The sequence below is a fragment of the Danio aesculapii genome, chromosome 23 (genome assembly GCF_903798145.1).
Source record: "Danio aesculapii chromosome 23, fDanAes4.1, whole genome shotgun sequence".
In the NCBI taxonomy this organism is placed as follows: Eukaryota; Metazoa; Chordata; class Actinopteri; order Cypriniformes; family Danionidae; genus Danio; species Danio aesculapii.
Window position 1 is genome coordinate 25,392,089 of NC_079457.1, and position 25,947 is coordinate 25,418,035.

At 37.2% G+C, this 25,947-nt stretch overlaps 1 protein-coding gene across 1 annotated transcript in view; it reads right to left on the reverse strand.

The window, feature by feature from the left end:
* Window positions 1-25,947, reverse strand: part of rerea (arginine-glutamic acid dipeptide (RE) repeats a) — a 147,061-nt gene that overhangs the window by 106,082 nt on the left and 15,032 nt on the right. Inside the window, exon 2 of the mRNA XM_056449742.1 lies at window positions 5,442-5,907. Coding sequence (XP_056305717.1) covers window positions 5,442-5,763 — 322 coding nt within the window. The 5' untranslated portion in view covers window positions 5,764-5,907. The remainder of the gene's footprint in view (window positions 1-5,441; window positions 5,908-25,947) is intronic.

Consider the following 25,947-nt stretch of genomic DNA (forward strand, 5'->3'; position numbering starts at 1 on the left):
TAATATGCACGCACACACACTGGATTTAAAGGCTGATTTAACTATGGCTGAGGCTATTAACTAAGTGCCGTTCACATATCCCGTCTTTTGTACACACAAGTTTGTTATTTCCAGTGGAGGTGCATGGCTCGTGCTCATATTGGTAGCAACGTGCAGACGTTTTCCAGTCATACCTAGTTGAAAGAATGCCGCGAGTGAGCACACAGCGAGTCACGTGACAAGAACTGACAGATCAGCTTCATACTAGTATGGTGTGTATGGTGTGTATGGTGTGTATGTATGTATGTATGTATGTATGTATGTATGTATGTATGTATGTATGTATGTATGTATGTATGTATGTATGTATGTATGTATATATATATATACACACATATATATATACACACACATATATATATATATATATATATATATATATATATATATATATATATATACACATATATACACATACATATATATATATATATATATATATATATACACATATATATATATATATATACACATATATATATATATACACATATATATATATATATATATATATATATATATATATATATATATATATATATATATATATATATATATATATATATATATATATATATATATATATATATATATATATATATATATATATACTCTATATCTATATATACTCTATATCTACTCTATATATACCTACTCTAAAGAGAAAATTATACAAAAGGAAAAGACCAAACAATTTTGTAACATAGTTGATCAAAAATGCCTTTCAGACAGAGGTTCAACAGCCTTTGACTACATTTGTTTTCTTTAAAAGTGAAATACTTTGCTAATATGATGCTTAGATTTACATTAGACAAATACTATATTTATTTATTCTTTTTTGTTTATTCATTGTTCTGTCATTTATTTTCACTGTTAAATTATTACTTGTTCAAATGCCAAAAACCTTTCACTTATTTTTAGGTCAAAAAAGAGAAATGGACTACTGTTTGCTTTTTTATTATTATTTTGGGCTGTATTATTTGGTTACTGAGCAGCAATAAATAACTCTTTAAAACAAGGAGTTTACTAAACTAGTAGTGTTTTAAAATTAATTAATGTATAGTAATCGTGATAACTGTGATTATTCCTCAGACTATAATCGTACAAACCAAAATCTATAATCGTTGCATCTCTATTCCCAAACAACAACAACAAAACTTACATTTAATAACAGTTAATCAAACAATGAAAACATTTTGCAATTATAAATGAAGGCACTTTAAAGCAGCCATCTTCAAAAGCATGACGACATCCATGCCTGTTCGCCACTGCAGCACTGACAAAATCAACTAACATGCCTCAAACATGTGATTCAATTCAGCCTTATCAAAGCAGAGCGGGAGAACTCTCCAAAGCAGAAAGGGGTCTGCTGGGTTATTACCGAAAGAGAGCTCCAGCAACTGTGTTTTCAAGGACCTTCAGCAGATAATGCCTCCAACCCGATTCCACTGGGGCAACGGCTGGAAGAAGAGGAGGGGGGAGGGGGGTGGGCAACCATAACGCCATTCCCCACCTTCCCCCACTGAGCAAACACATCTTTGCTAAGCAGAAGAGACTGGGAGGAGGGACGAGATTGGAATTACGCACTGGCTATAATTTGACGTCTTTGCATTAAATAACTAAGCATACTGCTTGACCTTTCTGTTGCTGCTAAATAAATGAACGACACGGCGAGGATGATTTAAGACTACGGCAGCTGTGCTACGCAGCCTTGGCTTGCCCTCCGCCGGAGTGTTGACATTTCCCCCCAGTCTCATGTACAACCAATTTCTAAACAGCAGGTGAAAGAGAGGCCATGTTTACAGCGCAGGAAAAGGTTATTGCTCTGGTCTAGGCTCAATCTCAGCGCCTAATAAAGACCTAATGTGGACCATTTTGCTTTTTCTGCCACTCACTGAAAAATAAAACCAAGAGTCGTCTTTTGTGTGTGCTTTGGAAAGCTAAGTGCTATATATATTTTTGTTTTAAACATCATCACTGTGATTTCTTACGCATTTTCATCAAGCAGCAGAAGAGAATTTATTTAGTCAAGTGCATCAGCCAATGAAAATGCATTTCTTCTAATCCAGGCTGTGGACGGTGACATGTTTACGCTGCACTAAATCACCATTTTTCAACAATATAATCTCTGTCAAAACTCCACGCTTGCATTATGACACGTGCAAACCCAATTTAACTTAAGAGTCATCAAAATCCTTCAACTGAAACCAAACCGAGTGATGCCCAAAGTATACTACATTAACATGCACGCTGTGGAAAGCCCAGCCTTCCCAAGTATACTCAAGCGTGCATGAACACAGGCACTCGACACATGCACGCTAGAACGACTTATTCTTGTCTATTGTCTGTGCATTTTAAAACGAGCTATAAAGATACTTTTAAATTCATTTAAAATAGGGTTAAATCCTTTCACGCTAATGCTCATCACCTTGTGTTGTTACAGTGGCTAGTTTGTTGTCTAGTGGTTGGTAGTTTTTGTAGGGCTCCACGATATTGGAAAAATCTAACATCACGATATTTTTTATTCTGCGACATATCTATATCTATATCTATATATATATATATATATATATATATATATATATATCTATATCTATATATCTATATATCTATATATCTATATATCTATATATCTATATATATATATATATATATATATATATATATATATATATATCTCTATCTCTATCTCTATCTCTCTCTATCTCTCTCTCTCTCTCTCTCTCTCTCTCTCTCTCTCTCTCTCTCTCTCTCTCTCTCTCTCTCTCTCTCTCTCTCTCTCTCTCTCTCTCTCTCTCTCTCTATATATATATATATATATATATATATATATATTGTGATATGAACACAACTTCACTAGGGTTGGATAACTATTTAGATTGGAATGATTATGTAGAGGAGTACGAGCATAAAATATAAGAAATAATCTACAAGAGTTGATCAATTCAATTAAAAAATAGACACAAATGATATAAACAGTGTTTTATTGTTTTACGATGAGTCGATCTGAATTCAGATGTATAGTAATTAAATAATCAAATGTAAAATAATACTGCAGTCTTTGTTAGACAAATTAATAATGATTGAATTAGTCTATCAAAGTTCCAAAGGGTACAATTTCTTTCCAGAATGCTTTTAAAACCCACACACAGTCACAGGCCTCAAAAAAAAAAAAAAAAAAAAACACTTGTGAAATGATATTTATAATCCAAACTCAACACTGCATATCCTCGCGATGTGACTACTGCGAATGATCACATAGCGATATTGATGCTGAAACGATATATTGTGCAGCCCTAGTTTGTTGATCCATCACTCTTACTTTTCTATAAAACAACAGATCGGCTCAGTGTTGACACTTCAAGGGTAAACCAAGTAGTACAAAACTTAACTGTATGTGCTAATATATGGGGTGTTATGATACTGAAAGTGTATCGCTAATGTAAACAATATAATTCAAGATATTGAGCTCATTTTACCCAAGAGTCAGCTTACTCTGTTTAATAAGATCCAAATTAAACCAAAAATGTAAGTTTGATCATGTACTACACTGACTAATGATGACCTATGACTGAAATCACTTGGGTTTGTTGGATGGTCAAGCCTAACTCATATGCTCAGAACTGTTTGCCTAGGTTGTAAACAACAGATGATAAAGTTCTAGATAATGTTCGGTTTGTTGCACAGAATGATCGTTTTGCTTCATAAGACCTCAGTGCATCGTCAGGAGCCACACAGGTAGTAATAATGATTTGCCAAAATATGTGTTTTTGCAGCACTCAGCAAACTGAAAGTGTGTGCCTCATTTAAATAACCATATCGCATTTTAGATATTTGATAACTACAAGCATTTTAGATGGTTACTCTTTCATAGCCAACTCTGAGTTGTACGTGCTGCTTTTCTGTAGATTTGATGAAAGTCTGTATTGACAGTATGTGTGTGTTTTGAGTGAGAACAAATGTTTACAGAGTGTAAGCATCAGTATAAGTGCTCTAGACTATATAATGTTGAAAATAATGCAACAGGGAATCTGATGATGACAAATGTCTGACTTTACCAGTGACAATAGTATATCTATATATAGTCAATGACAGAATACAAGCATTTTAGGGGTGTGACGAGATCTCGTGTTACAAGATCTTGCGAGATTAAATAGTGACAAGATTTAGAGGTGAAAAGTTGTCTTGTGAGTTGTGATGGTAGCATGTCATGTACTGCATAGAACTCAGTGGAAAAAGAAGTAAAATAACATTCATAACAAGTTTATACAAATTTTTTAAAAGCATCTAAATAGTTTTGTATTTTGTGATTTTTTTTTTCTGGTGAATAAAATATTATATTTACCATTCATATATTTAAACATTGAGGATTTCTTAAAAATAGTATAAAAATCTTCTCGTTCTCGTGAAACCAAGCTTGTGTCTCGTCTCATGGGCTAAGCGTCTCGTCACACCCCTAAAGCATATGTGTCTAGCATAATCAATAACTTAATTTCAGATTCATGAATAGTTGTATTGTGATGTCATCACTCCTGCACAAAGAGGACCAGGACCAATTTACAGTCTAATTTACTCTTATTCCAGACCATCACCCCAAGTCTACACAAAATTTAGCATTTTAACCAACAGTAAGCCTACATATGATACATATTTTTTTATACCATATGATAGAGAAATAACAATAATATCACACTTTTAACATACATTATCAAGATGTCATATTATGAGTTCGAGATGTGTATCGAATGACGACTTTATTACACCCCTAGTATGTACAGCCAGAAAAACGTGTATGTTTGATGAGCTAAACGTATCAGTTGAGTAAGATGCCGATTCATTTCAGATAATCAATGATTCCACTCCACATCCAATGTGGACAACAATCAAATTGAACTAAACCCCACTGGTAAAATGACGTTCCATTCAATTTCTCCAAACCCAGTGCTAGAGTTTTTATTAAACTAATGTCTACTTGCTTCATGCTTCCCTAAAATCTGCTATCAGTTTTCATATGCACCTCAAAACTAAGCACATTGAAGACATCGAACCTTAATCAGCCATCAATAGTGCACTGACTTAAAGGATTATCATCAATCAATCAATCATCAGTTGAACAGAGGCATCCCTAACACATACTATAGCGTCCATACACTGTAAAAAGTGTTTAGTTTACTGTGAAAAAAGTGAGTAAACTCTTTGGCCTTAACATGAGGTTAAAGAACAATGTACGTAATTGTTAACAATTAAGTTAACAACAACATAATTACTTACATTCTTTAAGTGAAATCAACTTGCCACTTCTAAAGTAATGGATTTTTTTTCATGGATCACTTTTTACAGTGTAATGAAGTAAACTTTGAGATTCAGACAGGCTAAATGAAGATTATACAAGCGTAACTCACCACCAGGTCTGTAAACAATGTCGTCCTCTGTAATGAAGGAAGTGATCTCGCCATTCTCAGTCCGCTCATAGCGTGACTTCTTTTTGGGCAGCTTCTTCTTGCTCTTTTTGGTGGCCTCCTCGGCGGTGGCGGCCCCGGGTGTCTCGTTGTCATCCTCCTCACTATGTTCACTCTCTGCATAGTTCTTAGCGCCACCTTCCAGCGTGCAACTGCGCCTGGGCCGTGAGCTCTCACTTTCCCGTGTTTTGTCCCGCTTCTCACGGTCTCTGTCCCGGTCCCGGTCGCGCTCCCTCTCTTTGTCTTTCTCTTTGTCGGCAGTCATGATTCGCCACGTGCCTTCTTCTGTCCTCTCACGGCTGGGCCTCCGTGAAAGGTAGACTGTGAGCCTGGGCTTCAGTCTTCTGAATTTACCAATCAAATCCAGGGAAAATTTGGCCACACCAACAACCCCAGTGTTTCAGAAGAGCTAAAGGGAAAAAGAAAAACAATGGCATTTAAGATGGGTCAATGACGTGACTTTTATTCATAAACAGAGATTAGTTTTACCTTTATCTATCTATCTATCTATCTATCTATCTATCTATCTATCTATCTATCTATCTATCTATCTATCTATCCATCCCCTAACTAACTTAACTATTACATGCCAATATTTTTTCCATATATTCTTTGTGATGTTAATTTTACTATTTTGCAAGTAGTCTAAGCAGTACAGCCAAACTAATTTCCTTATTTTAAAAACAAAGCCAGTTGGCTTAAATGAAAAAACCTGCCATTTTGTTTGATAAAGATAAAACAGAACAAATATTCACATTACAAATACAAAAAAAAAAAAAATTTTCAGGTCTTGTAGGTGTACTTAGTCGTAACATTTAAATAAACTGAATAAACAAAATAAAAACCGGCCTAAATGTTTAGTTTTACTCGTATAAAAAGGATAACAGACCCAAAAATGAAAATCCTATCATTACTTATTCAACCTTATGCTGTCGTAAACCTTCTTTCTTCTGTTAAACACGAGTTATTTTGAAGAACATGTGTAACCCAACAGTTGCTAGTCCACACTGAATTAAAGTGTGTATTTTTCTCTACCATCAACAACCAACTCTTTGGCCACCCACATTCTTAAATATATCTTGTCTTCAGCACAAGAAAGAACTGAATACAGACATTTGGGACATCAGAGTGAGCAAATCCTGACAGAATTCAAATTTTTCGATGACTATCCCTTAATGACAAGCGGCAGCATGTTTAGTCTATTATTCTGCAGTCAATTTAAGAAGTCACACATCCATTTTACACTTAACTGTTGACTTTCACATTAGAAAACCAACTGTGTTTGTATGTAAATCTTGTGTGGTTTTGACAGCTTTAGCACAATCAGACGTGAAGGATAACCAAGTCCTATAATGAAGTGCTGTTTGACAGGTGTTGTGGTGAGTTTGTACAAATAGCGTAATAATTCTGGTGTATGCACTCAGTAAAAAAAGTGCATAGCACCATGCAAATGGGGTATTTAACAGACAAGGCTTAAAAAGCACATGCAACCAATGTACATTTGCTATAATGAATAAGTGAGGTATACTATGACATTACAATGTGTCTTCAAAAGTAGATATACGTATATACATTTAAGTCTTTGAGGCCACGATCAAAAATGTTCATATCGCACACACCTATTTGGCAACATTTACATTTAATGCTACCTTCAGGTAAATATAATAATCAGAAACAATACAATTAAGAAATAGACACAAAAACAAATATCTAACCTAAAAGGCAAGGTGATTAGTAAAATGTCAAGTGTAGTGTTGTCACGAGACTGGAACTCGATACCAAATCAGTACTGAAATATGGAAAATGTGAAAATTGGTACTGGAAAAACGTCCATTTCCTGCTAACATTTGAGCACGTTCTTAAGCCTGGTTTATACTTCTGCATCAAGTGATCGGCGTGACCAGCGTGCATTTATACTTCAGCGCACTGTTTCTGTTGCTCTGTAATATTACTTCCAAAACACTAGCTGGCAGTAGGTGTATATATGTTCCTCTGTGTCAAGGTTCTTCGCTGGTGTTTAGTTTTTTCTAAACGCTACCTTAATGTACAAGTGGCTCCAACTCATTCATTTTGAAGCAGAAATTGGCAGACGTGCAACAACTTTAATCATAAGGTAAACACTAAACAAAAGTCTCCATCCGGAGCTCCTTTACGGGACTCCACACTTGTAAACACTCGCTGGATCGGGTTTGCACGGCTCTCATCTCCGCCCACACTCGTCAGCGATACCAAGCCGACCAATAACAGAGCTTGCGCTATGCGTTGTTGCGACATGTAGTTCCATTTTTTGAGAGGTGTGTGTCAGCGTTGGTGACGATGACCATGGCGAAGGCTTTGCGTCCTATGCATACTGCACTTGACGCAGAAGTATAAATCAGCCTTTAAACAGCGCTGATTTGCCATTGTGTTCATGTGCTCTACAGAAATGACTGTGATTGGCTGTAAAGGTCATCAGTTCACCAAACTCAACGCTGTTTACCAAGTATAACTGCAGATACAGGGACACTGGAGAGTTTTAAAAGGCTCGAAGATTAGCTGGTCTGTTTAGAAGATGACATACGAGCGATCCACTGATGAATTGACTGATCTTTGCGTCTTTAAAACATTCAAGTGCCCCTATATCAGTGGTTACACTCAGTAACTCGGTGAGTTCGATGAACTGATGACCTTAACGGCCAATCACAGTTATTTATATTGAACGTAAACACAATGCCAAATAAGCACTGTTTAAGAATGCGCTCACATGTTAGCAGGAAATGGATGTTTTTAAGATTCCAGTACAGATTGGTATCAAATTCCAGTATCGGGACAGGACTAGTCAGGTGGTATAAATCCCTAAAACCACAAATTAACGAATATCAAATTTATAAATTTAATGTACAATTTTTCACAATAAAACTTAATATTTCCATGACAACCAGCTGAAATATTCTCTTACATTACATGGTTTTGTTATAAATAATTTTATAGTAATTTTATAATTTAACAAATATGTATAATTTGGGCTGGGGGATATAGCGAAAACGCAATCTTGATAATTATTTTTCATTTTGAAAGATAACGATTTATATATTCCGATATAAGTTGTTAATGCTACCAGATAAAAAAAAAAAAAAGTACCCCAACAATGGCTGAAGCCACAAAAATTAAAGGGTCCATTAAATGGCAAAACATTTTCGGACGATAAGTTTTCGGTGGCCAAAAATTCACTACTTCTCTAATATCAACACACTTTTAGATTCTGATTGTTGGACATTTCTGCTGTGCGATTGGCTCTTAGATCAATATAGAGTAAAAAAAAAGTCCAGAGCTTATCGCTATTGACAAATTTTATTGCGATTAGACATAATATCGTTTATCGGCCCAGCCCTATAATACATATTTAAATAAAAACAATTAAGTGTACACATGCATAAAAACAATCAAGTTCACACGTATGCATTCAAAGCGAGAGAATGGTTTTTGTTTGTGTTTTTGATGGTTCCACCACTAACAAAGACATGCTCTAGATCTGTTTTACATCCCCCAACACGCAGTGCAAGATATTTGTAAAACCAAGGGCCTGTTGATACTAATGCAATCGGTTTAATCAATCACAGCCGGCGAGCAGTGCTGTGACGTCGCGCCAAAAAGGAACATCAATCGGTGTGCTTCTCCACAGCAGCGGCGCGCGTCCTCAGGAGAGCTCCGAGCACAGCTATATCAAAAAGAGCACAAACTTCAAGCTGCCTGCTCTATTCCCCAGCTCATTTCTGCCTGCCGATGAAAAGCACCACTATGTTTCCCTGCACAGTGACCTAAACAGGATTCCCCACTGCATTATCAAATAGGCTCAGCTGCACGTTTTACAGGGTATTAGGGCTTATATAGACCTTTCACACAACTAGCCAGCTCAAGCTATCGAGAATTTTACACAAGTAACATGTCAGACAGGATTCAAAGACTCGGTGCTTTCTCCAGGCCACAGTTTTTGTTGGTTGCGCATGCTGGTCAGACTAACTACAACCTGGCCAGAGGCGGCCCTACCTCAGCGATCACCCGTAGAAATCGGAACAGACAGGCATGGAGAAGAAAACCTGGCAAGAGACTCCGACAGAAAACAGCTTTGGATAAAATCCTGTTTTCACAACGCTCGCTGCTACTTGCCTCTTTTTAAGTCAACATTCATGAAAATAAAGATCAATCTCGCATTGGCTGAAAAGTGCGAAACAAAACCAAACCTCTAATATGAGAGCGCGAAATGGCTGCGTAACGATGAAGTGCACTTGAAAGGGTGCGTAGCCGCTTCCCTTCCTCTTCAGATAAACGGGAAAGTAAAGATTACAGCCTCTGGTGCAGCTAAACCTGACAACTGGGCGAAAAAAAAAGCTGGAGCCAGTGAATTTAGAAATGCGAGGAGCCTGCGGGAGGACAGCAGCAGGACAGAATTGGGCTGTTTGTCAGTGTGAGAGGTGTGTTTATAGAGCAGGTATAAAAATGAAGAGAAATGGCTTATGACAGGCACACTGGTGCGCTTGACAAGCAGCCCTGTCAATGGCAGCCTGTCATCTTGAGTAGACGGGCAGCTGCTCTCCTCATCAACCTCCAACACTACAGGCTGATTACTGAGCTCCGCTGCCACGTCACGGCCACATTAATCACCTTATGATGAGTTACCGCACTGACTGCCAGAAAGAACACACATGTACACTAACCATATACACACTTTATTTTTGGACATTTTACATCGAGCCACCTTGGATTAAGACGAAACTAAACACTTTCAAAATCAAGCCGTTGATGTGATGCTTCAAAGGACTTGCTGGCTAATCGATCAAAATGGAAGCCCTGCATAATCAGGCCACTTGAGTTCATTAGAGAGACAATGAGCTGACATGTTTACAAGAGACGCATGTGTTCTTGGTATTCAATAGAGTTGCCAGAAGGACATAATCATCAAACACCATCAAATAGGTGCATTTGATGCTGCTTTTTTTTTCTTCTCGCTTGTGACTGGTTGCTAAAGTACAATGAGACATAACAAACCTTTACTCCATGCTAACAGCTAAACACAAGCTGTACGAATGCACTATTATTGTATAAAATGTATTTTCTAAGGGATTTCTCAGAAATAGTTGTATGGGCAAATGACTCAACATAAGGTGTGGTTGCATATCAATTATATAAATACATGCAACCGCACACGCATTTATCAACATACATTTAAACTCAAAGCTATTAACTCACCTGTCATTTACACTTCCTCCTCAACATTTTTAAACAATTGTTTTATTAATTTACGTGTAATAACCAAAGTCTTGTCGGGCGGCATGGTGGCTCAGTGGTTAGCACTGTCGCCTCACAGCAAGGAGGTCACTGGTTTGAGTCCTGGCTGGGTCACAGTTTATGTTTCTGTGTGAGTTTGAATGTTCTCCCATTGTTCGCTGTGGGTTTCCACCACAGACATGCGGTATAGGTGAATTGAATAAACTAAACTGGCCATAGAGTATGACTGTGTATGTGAGAGTGTATGGGTGATTCCCAGTGTTGGGTTGCGGCTGGAAGGGCATCCGCTGTGTAAAACATGGGATGGATAAGTTGACTGTTCATTCTGCTGTGGCGACCCGTGATAAATAAGGGACTAAGCCAAAGGAAAATGAATGACAGTTCTTTTGTCGTTGTTATGAAGTCATATTTTGAGTTATTTACCAAGATATACTTCAATTTAAAGTGCAATTTAAAAGCGTAACTAGGGTTATTAGGTTAAATAGGCTAGTTAGGTTAATTAGTTATTGGTTTGTTTTGTAGCTAATTGAAAAAATTTACTTTAAAGGGGGCCAATAACACTGACCTTACATTTTATTTACCTTTTATTCCAGCCAAACTAAAAGAAATGAGACTTTCTACAGAAGAAAATGTAGAAAATTATAGGAAACACAGTAAAATGTCCTTTCTCTGCTGAACATAACTTGGGGGGGGGGGGGAAAAAAAAAAAAAAAAAGCTACTGTGTAAAACATATGCCAGAGTAGTTAGTGGTTCATTCAGCTGTGGCTACCCTTGAAAAATCAGGGTCTAAGCTGAAGATATGAGTGAATAAAAAAAAAAAAGATATATATATATATATAACTAGTTGCATTACTTAGTTACATTTTATGAAAAGTAATGTTACACGTTACTTTTGAGTTACTTTTTCATACCTGCCTAAGGCTTGATCTCATTCAGAACTTGCAGCGTCTTTTTTTAAATAGAGGAACTCTGCAATTAAGAACACTGTATAACCTACACCATTTACCTTCAAGAAAAAAAAAGCTAAATTAGAACAATGTTACCTTCTGTGAATTTCCTGGCGCTACACATGCTGTACATACAGATTAATGGAAGTTGATAGTAATGTGTTTGCTACTTTTGTATTTTTTGTCTTATTAGTATTAGTTCAGTAAAATCACTGTCCATTGAGACAATCCCCCTTTCTTTCATGTGTTCAAAATAATGAGAATACTTCCATCACAGAAATGTAAAGGCTCTGCCATCTTGGTTCTTGTCTGTTCCCACAGGAAGCTCATTTTCTCATTGAGTGCGATTCAATGTGATTACGCTCATTTTAATACAGCAAACTATTTTTTAATAAAGTGTTTTCATCTAAAAAGTAACTTGGGTTACATTTATTAAAAAGTAACTCAAATGTTATTACCTAATTCTTTAAAGTAATGCGCTACTTGCTACTTGTCTTTTTTTTAGTACTATGTCAGCAACCAAGGCTATTTTCATGGCAAGATTATTTCCTCATTACTTAGAACAGTAATATTTTTACATAACCTGCGTATTTGTAATGCGTTACCCCTAACACTATTATTAGTATTCATTTTTCTACAAGGGACTAAACTGCTAAAGTGTTTAGGAATGAGTCGGTCACCTTATGAGGTTGCTCTATTTTGTAATCACAAACAGTTTCCAGAAACAGTGTTGTGGGACGATTAAGGTGTCATGACCCCTGTACAACTTCAACCTTACTAGACGAGCAATCCACATCATCCACACAGCATGCGACGAATAACTCACTACTGCAGAAAGGTCAACCATCCACACCTTCTCACGTGCAAAGAGTGTCTTATTGATAGCAACAGGAGGAGCGTAAGCAGCGGCCGCAGCGAAGTTCACGGGACAGACTAGCAACAATGCAGCAGTTCATGTGGTGTCTGAATGGTGACCAGGACCAATTAAGCAATGGCGAGTCCGCCCCTCAACAGTACCCACAGATGAATAACGCGCTGTGGGGCAGGTGAGGCTTGAAGCCATTACACATCAATCACCGGAGCAGGACCTTTTGAAAGATACCAGCTGTCTTAATGGAAAAGGGAGGGAGAGAAGCAGGGAGGGAGAAAAATCAGCCATTTGTGAAAGCCGATGAAGAGAGAGAGAGAGAGAGGGAGAGCAGGGGGAAGAAAAAAAAAAAGCTTCAGGGGTCTCAGCCAACAGCACCTATTTTACCATTTCCATTACTGCAATGAAGTCAAGGGGTGTGAGCCAGGAGGTTTTAAATAAAAATACATTTCTCCTTCGGAGCAGCGGATGAATTAGACCTTCTCACCCCTCCAACCACACAGTTGCTCTTCCACTATTAACACATCACCTCACAATGGGCACGCAGCAGGGCTCTATTACAAAACACACTCCTTTTTCAACATTACTCTTTCATGCTGCATGTTTTATTCATCCTAAATCACTCTCCTATTACGCCAATAGGCCGACACATTCATCTCTGTGATTTGAGGCAAAAGCCAATAAAGGATCAGGCAAACACAAATGCTATTTCCCCAAGAAAGCTCAAAGTGCCAGGTGCTTTATGTGCAAATACAGTTGAAGATTGTTTAGTATGTAGAAAGTCATCAAGGCAGATGGCAGCGAGAGAGCAAGTGCTTGCAAGAGGTGTGTGATCTTTTATGGCCTACAGTAATATAGAAACTGTGGTTTTAACAATGTGTGAGCTGACACTTTCGATTTTGTCACACACCTTAGCAAAGAGCAAACGCATCTTGAAAGTCCAAAAAGCATTCACTGTGTGGTGAAATCAGAGAAAGCTGTTAGAAATAATCTTATAATTTAAGCTATGAAAGCAAAACAAAAAAAGTCCTTTTATGGGGTTTTGCTTTTTATATTAATAAGATGTGACAATTATGTCATCTCACACAAGTAAAAGAGTTTCCCTCAAATACCAGCTCTGACCATGACCACAGTTTTTATTTATAGTTCATTAAACAAGATAATGATGACTGAGGTACTTTCTGCAGGTATTTTTTGTTCTTATTGTTAAGCTTTTGAAGGCTGCCAAAATTGGAAAAACCAAACACTGCAATATTTTTTAAAATATAAGAAACAATCTACAAGCTCAGGTAAATTCAATAAAGAATAAGTTTATTAAATAAACAGCATTTTATTGTTTTCCATGGAGTCAAACTGTATTCAAGTATCCGCTTGTTAAGTGCGACGTCATGCAAAGAGGCTTCCGGGTCCAAGCGCTAAATCAAACTGGAGACTCAACAAATGGTAATAATAATTATTTCAAAGCAATATAATAGTTTCGAAAATCACGATTGCAATCAATCAATCAATCAATCAATCAATCAATCTCTCTCTCTATACATACATATATATATATATATATTCATACTCCATACCTAATATCTGATGGTCAGAACGTGATAAATTTTTTAGAAATTGTTAAAATATTGATGTCTGAGATGCAGCAAGTCAAGAGATTGATATGTACACCATGATTTTATTTAAAATTCCCTTTAATGTGAGATATGACTACAAAGTCGTCATAAATAAATATTTTCTGAATTTAAATGAGTAGCACCTTGGACGCGAAAACAGTATTTCATACGTCATGACTTAAGCAGATACAGTAATTAAATAATTAAAATGTAAAGTAACACTGCATAGTCTTCATTTTATAAACAATTCAATAAAATTTGTTGGTATTAATTTGTACAAGTTACAAACGGTACAATACCTTATGCCTAAATGCTTTTAAAACCCTCACAGGCCTCAAATATACACTTGCAAAAATGATAAATAAAAATCCAGACTCAGCACTGCGCATAATGGCAATGTGACTATTGCGAATGATCACATTGCGATGACGATGCTGAAACAATATATTGTGCAGCTAAATTATGAAGTGTAAAAATGAACAGTTCACTCAAATTACATTTCTAGTATGAGTTATTCACTAATTTCTTCAAAACCTGTTGAACACTAAAGAAGCCTTTTTGGAAAATGCTGGAAGCTGGCACCTATTGCTTACCATATTAACTTTTTTAACCTGCGGTCTGCATGGGTCATAATGCCCCAGTATATTGATGGGGACTCTATACCGCTCAATGAGCACCGTCTTTCGGAAGAGATGTTAAACCGACGTTAAACTGTGGTCGTTAAAAATTCCAGGATGTCTTCGAGAGTAGGCATCCTGGCCAAATTTGCCCACTGGTCCCTGTCCATCATGGCCTCCTAACCATCCCCATATAATAAATGGCTTCATCGCTCTGTCTCCTCTCCACCAATCAGCTGATGTGTGGTCTGGTGCAATATGGCTGTCGTCGTGTCATCTAGGTGGATGCTGCAGATGTGGTAGATGGTAGAAAAACGCTTTCTAAATGTAAGGAATTAATTAATACGCAACTGAACCACACCAGTGCATATATACACATAAAAAGGTTTGCTTGAGTATTCTAACCATTTATGGTTGTTTCATGCAACACCATATTTATTTATTAATTCAAATCTGTTGCTTTTGGTCCATTGTGTGCTCATATTTCACCTGGACTGCACTAAAGTTCACTTAGAAGTAGAGCTCGTGTCATCTTTTCAGTGGTTACGGCCCACTTGTTTGATGAAGAACAGTTCCCACACCAACAAAACAACTACAGTTAGGTTTGTTTAATTCTAACCAAACCTGCTACTGAGCGCTCCCCCCCGAAAAATAAAACAGTGTATATTTCTTCTGATCCCCATCACGGTTTTTAAACGGTGCGTTATGAAACAGACATTTGACTGCTGAGGATTACCAAAGGCTTTCCAGAAGGAAGTTGTGAAATGCACGTCAGATGTGATTGTTTTGGGCGAATAAGATTAGCCTTGGAACACATCAAACAAAACACTATCTGCGATACGAGTAACTGAGATTTATCAGACAAATGCCTCGTTCCAAGCTCATCCAAGAGAGCTACTCTGAAAACAGCTTTGTTGAAATCAATCTATTTTGCCAGAGTGCCAAGCCGAAAAGCTCGATAAAGAAATAAATAAACAGACATCTGAAGCACAACAACAACAACAAAACATCAGCAAAATCTGGTGGAGAGTTATCAAAGCGATTTCTGTTATTGCTGATGAAAAGTACCACACTGCCTCTGTACTGTGTGAAATTATGACTCGCAGCGCTTCAATTCCAACAGTTTCACATGATCACACAGAACAAGCGCGTATAATCCGCACTGAAAATCCTGATTCACACCATCGGTCTGCTAATAACAGGCGTCTTTATCTGATGGCGCACATTTATTCTCAAACTGTTCCTACTGGAAAAGATTGAATAAAATCCAACCTACTTCAAATCTTAATGGCCACTACTGACTAGTTCCAACAATTACTCAGTGCTTCTCGATAAATGGCTGCTTTATTGATACGGTCTTGTAGCACGATGGAGGACCCTCTCCACACGGGAACTGTTTTTATTGAGTTTTAAATTGCGCTGACAGGCTGATGGATCTTTAAGTATTACCACAGCTCGTTCCATTAAGTGAAATAATATGAGAAAAGGTCTTCCTTCAAAGCATAAAGACTCGCATTATACAGTCTAACATCTAAGCATTCTATTCTTTTAATGTAGCCTTCATGAACAAACAGACTTTTGTGAGATCTAGACTAAAAATAAAGGAGTTGTGGATGATCAGTCAAGATAAAAACTATACAAATTAGATATTATTCACCATTTAAAATAAGAATCTGAAACGGCATTAAAAGCACCAGAAACGGTATTAAAGTGCGTAAAATTATTTGCACACATATATTTACAGATTTAAAATGAAGATAGAAACGTATCTTGTATCAACAGGGTTCCTGCAGGTTTCATCAAGGCAAATTTAGGACTTTAAGACCTTTTTTAGAACATTATGAAGAAAATTTTAGACTTAAACAGGGCTAAATGCTCAGGGTTTTTTCCAAATAGCCCAGCGGAAAACTTTTTTACTTGCCTAATCAAAAAAAAGGTATTTCTGAACCACATTTTAAATAATGTGTCAACAAGTAAACCCTAGTTGCATAGATATACAATTTTTTCAACATAGATTTTCTTTAAAAGCTTCAAAAAGTATAATAAACTAAATATAAATAAATTTTCATGGACATAGCAAAATTAAGACTAATTGAAAATTGTTTAAGACCTCAAAGACATTCTTTCAGTAAATTTAAAGCCCTGGTCAGATCACACGATTTTTATTGTCAATTACGAAAGTCACTATGTCAGATTACGCAATTTTTTTCTTGATGAAATCTTGACTTGTCATGGGTAACAAATGTGCGGAGACAGAGAAAATAAAAGCACATAGCAGTAGCAAGAAAAAAAATCAGATGCTCAAGACAAAATCTTTAAAATAATGACATATTAAAAATGTGCAAATATATAACTGAGGTTTGTGATACAACAATCACAGTGAAGCATTCATTAAGTCCTGATTTTCCACAGAGCGAAACAAATCATCCACCCATATAGTTGAGTAGTGGAGGGGCACAAACAAAAATAAAATTAATATTTATTTCTTAGAAAAAATACCTTTTTGAAACTAATTTCATTTGCTTTCATTTTTAACTTAATTTTAATGTATCAGTTGCTCAGTTATCTATAAACAAGAACAACAAATAACATTTGAGGTGATGCACTTCAAGACAAGTCCGCTATATGCGCCAAAACATGAATTGCCGTGAGATTGTGTTGGTCTATTAAATAAAATAATAATCTAGCCTAAACAAAATTTAAATGAAATATTCAGGTTCAGAGAAGCCTATATTAAACTGTTTTCATTATTAATGATAAATTTGAATAAGCAGGAAATGCTTTTGTAATGTATTCGGAGCACTGAACACGTTTCCAGATTACCTCGGAAGAACTAATTCTGTTGGAAGTATGAAAGAACTCAAACTTGTTGTGAGAATGGAGATGTCTGCATATTTGAGCCAGTCTTTCAGATATAATTGCTTAAATATGTCAATACTTAATATTTTAGAAAAGGTTTGCATAACCATTTGGTCTTATCCAGCCATGACCCCACCTATAAGTAAATATGCAGCCTATTTTTTGATTACCTGACCATCGCATCAACGGCAGCACTCGCTGATATAACCGAGAAATTATGTGCTCCTATTGCACAGTGTCACCCACGTGATGGAACTCATCGTGAAGATGGTATCGTTTGTCATGAACTAAGCCACATTACATGAGAAGAAATGATTGAATCGTGTCACGATGCCCAATTGACGTTTATGAATCCCCACGACACCCTATGTCAAGGAAACTGTGACATAATCGTCACAAATTTGTGTGATCTTAAGACTAAGGCCTAAAATTTTAGGTTTGAAATTTAAAGACATTAAGACCCCCTGATCAATATCTTGCAAGAAACACTCACATAAGCCTAACCCAGAATATGCATATAAAAAAGGCTGATTTAACACACCAACAAAAACGCTTTCAAATACACACTTCTAGGTTTCAGAAAGAGGAGAATCTGTATCTGAATATCCCTTTTAATGTTCGTGTTATCCAGTCAGCGCATACACCTCTCTTCTTTAATATACTGTCAACTTCAGATCTCAAGAGGGCATCTTACAAACACTGGCTGGGAAAAAAATGAATTCAGCGTATCTCCATAGTGTCAGTACACAAACGTTGATGATTTATACACAGAAATCAGGAGGCTAATCTGAGCCCTGAGGAGTCAGTAAACCAGGGGCTGAAGGCAAGGCTCCAAGCAATCCGAGTATGTGAGAGTAAGTGGTTGTGTACGAGTGTGTATTCCCTCTGCACGGCTCCCGGAGGGGCCGGCTCCCCATCAGCGCTTGTGTCTATTATCAGCATCGTGCCTGAGAGTAACTTCATTTCACACTGTAAGACACAAACACATTGCAAACCACACGGAGGCCTCTCAGACTGGTTTGTCCGTGTGGCAGAAAGGGTGGGGGGCAGTGTCTGGATCGTAAATGGCAGTGCTTTTAGACCAGTCGTACAGACAAACTCTTCTACATGGACTATGAACAGATCAGGAATGCAAATGTGATGAGAACAAGAGTGGAAAATGGCAAGGGATAATTTAATTAAAATATGCATCATTATTTAGCATCATGCTATTTGAAACCTCTATGATATGATAAATTAAGAAAATGTAGGGGATTTTTAGGTAAATTATTGGCCGAAATTAGCATTTTTGGATTTCGTTCACATACATAAGTATGCACAAATCACACATGCTCACCAAATATGCTCAGTCTCACTGAAAAAAACTAAAACTACTCAACGGGGTATATGTACACAAACTTAATTTCAATCAACCAATCCAAGAGCTTCCGTTTAATTGTCATCCCATTCAAAAATCACCGTGTATAAGATCTGATTTCTTTAAAAAAATAAATAAATAAAACAGCGATCTTCACTGCCTGGCTGAGATACGATATAAAGCGAGTATCAGACCAAACTAGAAGCACTACATTAAATTACATATCTGCGCTATGTCTTTAAAATATGAAAAATGATTTTTACCGCAGTATTGTCAATGGAGTTTCTGTGCTAGCCTGCTGCTAATAACGGCACCTGCGTTTAAACGGTCTTTCATCTCTTTAACAACTGAATGGATGCTTAAGTCTATTTAACTGATAAGTGAATTACATTACAACACCGCTGCTGGAAAAGGAACCTTATGAAATTGAAAATAGTCACATAAAGCTTTGACCGGAAGTTCATCGCTGGCTGAAATATACTAGCTGTGCATATAGCCCAGTCTACTCAAATAACGCACTTACAGGACATTTCTATGTAGTATACTTGTTCCTGTTGCTTTCAATAGCCCTACTTTGCTGCCATGGCAACACTGGTAAAATAGTTCCTCTCAATTTGTTTACGGTCAATAAAATGTGTTTATTTTATTGACTTGTGTACTTTTTTAGTAGTAGTAGTAGTAGGAGTCGTATTACTTAAAATCTTGCGTTATAATTAAAATTCTTAAATTACTTTGTATTATTTAAGAAAAAAAAAATATTTAAGCATTTTTGGTATCGGTTTTAGACGAGTCTTAAGTTCTGTCCATTTAAAATGTAGAAGAACTATTTTTCTACGATTTTGAACAGACACTTTAATGTCTAGCGGTTCTGCTGTAATCCATTTAAAATTTTGACATATTTAAATATGGGATTGAGTAAATGATTCAATGACTTCCCTGGTTTTCAAGGTAGCATTTTAAACAACTCACTTGATTAATCAATTCAATGACAAATACATCTTTATATTTACTGGTCAACACCAATTACATCAATTCATTGATAGAATCATCTTTTAAAGAACCAAATGACTTTAATTCTTTGATTTACAATTAATGTCAACTGACTTCAACTATTATACAGATAGGCATGGGCTGGTATAAGATTCTGACAGTATAATAATCTAGGATAAAAATATCATGTTATTGTGATTATTGCTCTAAAATATGTTGTTTTTAAATGTCCTGGTAAAAAAACTAAACATTTTCCCCCTTTAAATACAATATATTTTGTGTTGAGAAACATTTTAAATATTTTGGAGCAGTAAACAGACATGTCTACTGCTCCAAAATATTTTAAATGTTTCTCAAATAAATAATATAAATAATTCAAATGGAACATTGACATTTGCTGTTTTCATTCGTTTCAAAAACATTTATTTGTTCATTTCTTTACAATTTAAAATGGCATCTTTGAATATATTTTCTGCCAGAGATACTGGTTGTCCTAAAAATCTTCAAAATGAAAAGAAAAATCTTACATATAACATAAGAACGGCATAGCAGAAACTGATGGTTTTAAAACCTTGACTTTTCCAAACCGCGATAAACCTTGAAACCGGTTATCGTCCCATGCCTATATACACACACAGGTTTGATGCGACGTGTGAACAAACGATTATTGCATCAAATGCCCAAACTATTATCGACGATTACTGACATCAAGAGAGCCATAATATCTTTTTGCATTCAATAAAAAAGAGCCAGGGTATGCATATGAAACAAATCAATGCACATTTAGAGGAACAAGTATTTAAGGTGGGTAAACGTGGTGTTAACCACCAGACAGTCATTCGGCAGCAGACGTGCACTTGGCTTGGCCTCACCAGTGCATGAACGATCAATACTCAATCAATGGTAGATAAACACATACGTCACTTTCTAAATCTATCCTAGATATAGAAGATATTAACGTTACACTTCCCCACCTCTGTTGATCTGCTTTGATTCACGATACAATGCGAATACAGCAGTTTACAAAAGCCCATTCACTGTTTCAATAGGTTCAGATTGTCTAGCAGAGGCGCTTGCATGCCATTTCACCCCTCAATCAAAATACAATCAGCATAATAGCTGACGTAGAAAGACTGTTAACATGGTGCAGAGTGAGAGATAAAAAAAACTATTTTGTAGCTAAAAGAAGACGTCTAAAAGTAGTCAGTTGATCAAAAGCCTCATGGCAGCATAGGCTGAGCCTTATTCAGAGTGAAAGCAGGGAGGTCTCAGGGAAGCACTGGTCCTGACAGACACCCACCGAGAAGGGGGGCTCAGCTCTGCGTCACATTCCCCCCTACTAATCATCACATGAAACGCAGGGCCTAGAGGAAAGATCTCAGCTCGGGCTTATTGTTCATCTATTCTCACTGTAACGTTACTCTAAACTCATCTTTGAAAACATAAGGTTAAAGATGATGAGGCCACAGCGGCAATGCCATTAGGTCAATGCGTCAGACCATTTCCAGACTAAATTATTTAGCTATCTGGCGGTGGCTCCTCTTTTTTTTCCTTCACGAACTCTGGCAGATGGTCTCTCGAACAAGCTGGGCATTCAAAAACATGGGTAACGGCTCTGCCAAAAGCACCTCCACCCCAGATACCACAGGACGGTATTACCTCTAATTAGGAGCGGCTTTTGTTTCTGGATCAGCCACCTCTCCAAACCCACAGCCCGACTGTCTTTAAGAGGCTCTAGTCTGAATAACACCCTCTTTGTTACTCCACCTCTCCATTTAAGGCTCAAATATAAATATAAATTCACCAGTCCTATTTCCATTGCGGGCCGCACAAAACACAAGCTTGTTTATTTAAAGCCAAACTGAAAAGGGTCTGGCCAAGAGCACCTAAAGTGTCAAATCTGTGTCCTCGACGTCTTTGAGCTCAAATGTTTAGAGGAATAAAAACAATAATAAAAAGTCACAGCTCTCTACACTGCTGGTGCAGTATGGAGTCCAAATGTGCTGCACTGTAAACATGATTTGAGATTGTTTCCATGCCTTGGAGCGGCAGGCAGGAGGGGAAGTGACTGGAGGGTAATGAAAACGCTGCTGAAACAAGCAGGATCAGAGCTTCCCCTCTCCTCTCTGGACAGCTCATAAAACATGCATTGACTAGAACTATTACCATTCTGCCGTTTTAGTGTGGCACACAGCTCCCAGGAAGAGTGCACACTTATCAACCTATATACACAAACCAGACTTGCTTTTTTATTTTAAACACATCGTGACGTAGTAAAGCAGCTGTTGGGGAAAAAAAAACATGCATTTACCAGAGGGAGGCACCTGAACAATAGGCTGCCGCTGCTCACTGGGTTCAGGGTTGTGTTTAAAGGAGTGTACAGTGGCAGGCGGGAGATTAACTCGTAATGCATTCATGTGTGAAATGGAGACTTTATCCCTAACTGATAGTGTTGCGAGGCTTCCAGAAAACACAAGTCTGATGATTTTTCATCATTTCAGAAAAGCAAGCATAATGTATTAGATTAACGCTCACAGGCTTTTGGTATGTTCGCACAATGCAGACTCTTAAAACACTCCTGTGTTTTACAACAAAGCACAGTGGGAGGTGGGCACGGGAAGTGGGGGTATGTCGTTCATGCTTTTCTAGTCAGGAAAGCACATTTAGGGCCCTATCATACACCCTGTGCAAGACGTGTATGGCGTGATTTGATGCTATTTTCAGACCACCGCAACTCTAATCTTCATGTTCTGGACCATGTTGTTTAAATAGCTTATCCATTTGCGCCCTTTTGTGGAATCATGGGTGTGCCGGTCTAGAAAGGAGATGTGTTATGGTGCATTGTTGGTGTTTTGCTATTTTGAGAAACTACAATAGACGTGCCTTTGATCAACGCAGAGCTTGTTAGTTGTGAGGCGCAAATTTGCGTCCAAATGCTTACACATTGCTTAATACACGCAGGATGTACAGTAATACACAAATATCTTTACATATGAAAAAAATTAAAAGATTTTAAAAAATTTCAGTTTATGACCGTTTGCTTTTGTATAATGTTATTATCAGTAATAGTATTATTTATTATATGCATATTATATTTGATTTAATAAAAACAAGTTTAGATTTGTCCACCTGTCGGGTTTTGGAGACATATGCATCACCATATGGGGCATAAGAATAGGACGTGTGTTTGGATAAACAGTTTTTTGACCACACTTCGTTATTATTGTTCATTTATTTGTTTGCTGGAAATTAGAACTGAATTTAGAAATAGCTTGGAACAAATATTTGCGCTCAAATTAAATGATATTTTTAGGCTAATGGATTTCTTCAGTGGAGTGAGTTTCCACCGTTTCCTTACTCCACAAACGTGAAGGAGTAAAGTAAAGAGTAAAAGTAAAGAGAAAGTAAAGAGGCCGAATGGAGGAGGCTCGTTCTGTATCCTTGCGCTGCAGATGGTCTGTTTAACAGTTTTTTTTCCCTAGCAAAGCCTTCAGTTTTTACACTAACAAAGTCCGCCATGTAAATAGCAAATGTGCGATGGCGCTACGCAACTGACTCCTAAAGGGAATGTGAGATGGGACTCTGATTGGTTTAATGCACATTATGCTCAAAACACACGCATAACTCATTAAGAGAATAAGCACAACCTTGTTAGACCATGCGTCAGGGCGCAAATTGTATTTTCTCTACCTTAAAATATTATAAATGGATTAAGACACACCCTTAATGTGCTTGCGCCATGAGCTTTAGACTTTGCGCCTAGATCGTTAAACTAAAACCCCTTCACTGAGGATTCGAGTTATAGTAGTTTTATTGCAAAAGAGCTGGTGGATGGCTTTAACGTTCACAAACGTCCATATCTGAAATTGTATACATGATTAATGATTTCATTTACTATTAGCCTTCATCAACTCAAACCCCCTGTAGTTCAAAAGAAGATTGGACCCTATTGATTTTCATTGTTTGGATAAACCCCACTGAGGCTCTTCAGAATATCTTCCATGTTCCATAGAAGAAAAACAGCCTACAGATGTGAACTCTCCCTTTAACTAGCCTGAGAAAATAGAAGCCACAAATTGCCTTTATTAGAGCTGCGAGTAAAAAAAAATGCTGTTACAATTTTCCAAATTAGAGAACAGGAATTCCTGCCACTTCTTTGCACAGAGCCTCCATTTCCCAAGAGAGCCGAATCAGATCGTTTTAAAGACACTGAAAATAGTATATTTTACAGGTTTTAAGAGTGCGCAATGATCACAGTATTATTCTGAGGCGCATTCACAGGCTTTGAGCTTTTTAGTGAGCATTACAATTCCTTCCACAGCACGGCGAGGAATGAACCTCGGGGGAAGTTTGTGTGCGTCCAAGTTAAAATAGCTAGCAAATGCACGGGTAAGCTCATAAACAGAGCAAGCATGTTCAGCACAGAGCCACATTCATCCAAGTGTATACACATGTGTCAATCTAAATGAGTAGTCCATTGACTGCTGAGCAACTGTATTTTCCTCTAAACTGCATACTGGGCAGAGCTAATAAAAAGCTCGGCTGAAATGAAATGTGGCCTGACCTTTTCCGATCTCTTTCAGTCGCTCCTTTACGCAGATTTCCAGTTCCCCTCATGTATCACACTATTAAACAGGCTCCTTTCTACCTTGTGTCCCATCAGAAATGCTAACAGCATGATGGAGAACCCAACCACTGCTGGACAAGCCTGCTCTAAATCAATTCACGCTGGAAAAAAAAGACGGGTTTTCTCTGATTATTAGGCCACATGCTCGTTTTTGTTTGTCATCTTCCAAAAAAACAGACAATTAGATGAAGACTTAGCAATTGAACCATCTTAATGAGCTGTTCTACAAAGATAACATGCCGCTCTGTGGAGCCATCGCATGTTGTACATCTCTAACCCTCTGTTGCAAAAGCAGATCTAAAATTCAATAATGAATGTGGAAATGCCGCAATTAATGTCCACGAGAATCCAAGCGGTCTGAAAAAAAAAACACATCAGTAACCTGATTAATTTTATATAGGAATAATCTGTGATCAGAATTACCAAGTGAGCCCCAAAACAAATTAGATTTGAAGCTAAGAGCCCCATTGATCAGCAGTCATCTAAACCGGTCATGAAAAGAGCCTGGTAATCCAATCCAGCCGTTCGGAAGTGCCTGAGAGAGTTGCATCTCCACAATGGAAACATTCTGTCCACAATGTAATCCGTTGTGTTCATTCGGCGAGCGTTTTGGAACCTGTTCGATTACACTAAAGCGGCCCAAATCATCACGAGTATAAACAACACGAGGAGGATCCTTTTTCAACTTGGCTCAAGAGTCAACAACTGCACTGCTCCACTTCCAATGGCATTTGACTGACCCATAGAAATAGTGACGTGCAACTGTCAAAACATTGCCGCTCTCCAGAACATTCCACTCGGTCTCCGTACAATTCCATGACTCAGGCAATAACAAGTTTTATTTCATACAAGCGAATATTTATTAGTATCCAGCGTTGCTTTAGTAGATCCCTGGTGGCCTGTGCTTCAGTTCCAAAACAAAAAAAAACTACATAAACTAAGCTCAGTAAAAACAGATGCCAACAACTATAATCATTAACTTTTCAAGCCTCTGGGAGTGTGAAAAGAACAAGATTATATAATCAGCTCTCTAAAACACTCAATACTGTGTGCTTTGTCCATTGACAAACTGTTTAAGGAATCAGACAAATATTAAGATAATATTCCAACACTTTGCTTCAAGCTGTAAGACTTTCCGCAGCCATTTTACAAGCTAGCGCACAATGCAGCTTCTTTGAATACACAAGGTGATTCTAAGAAAGACAAACACATGAATGAATCAACATCACGTATACTAATAACCTTGGGTTGTCTAACCATTCTGTTGCTTTATGGAACAGTATAGCGTATAAATAGCAGATCCAT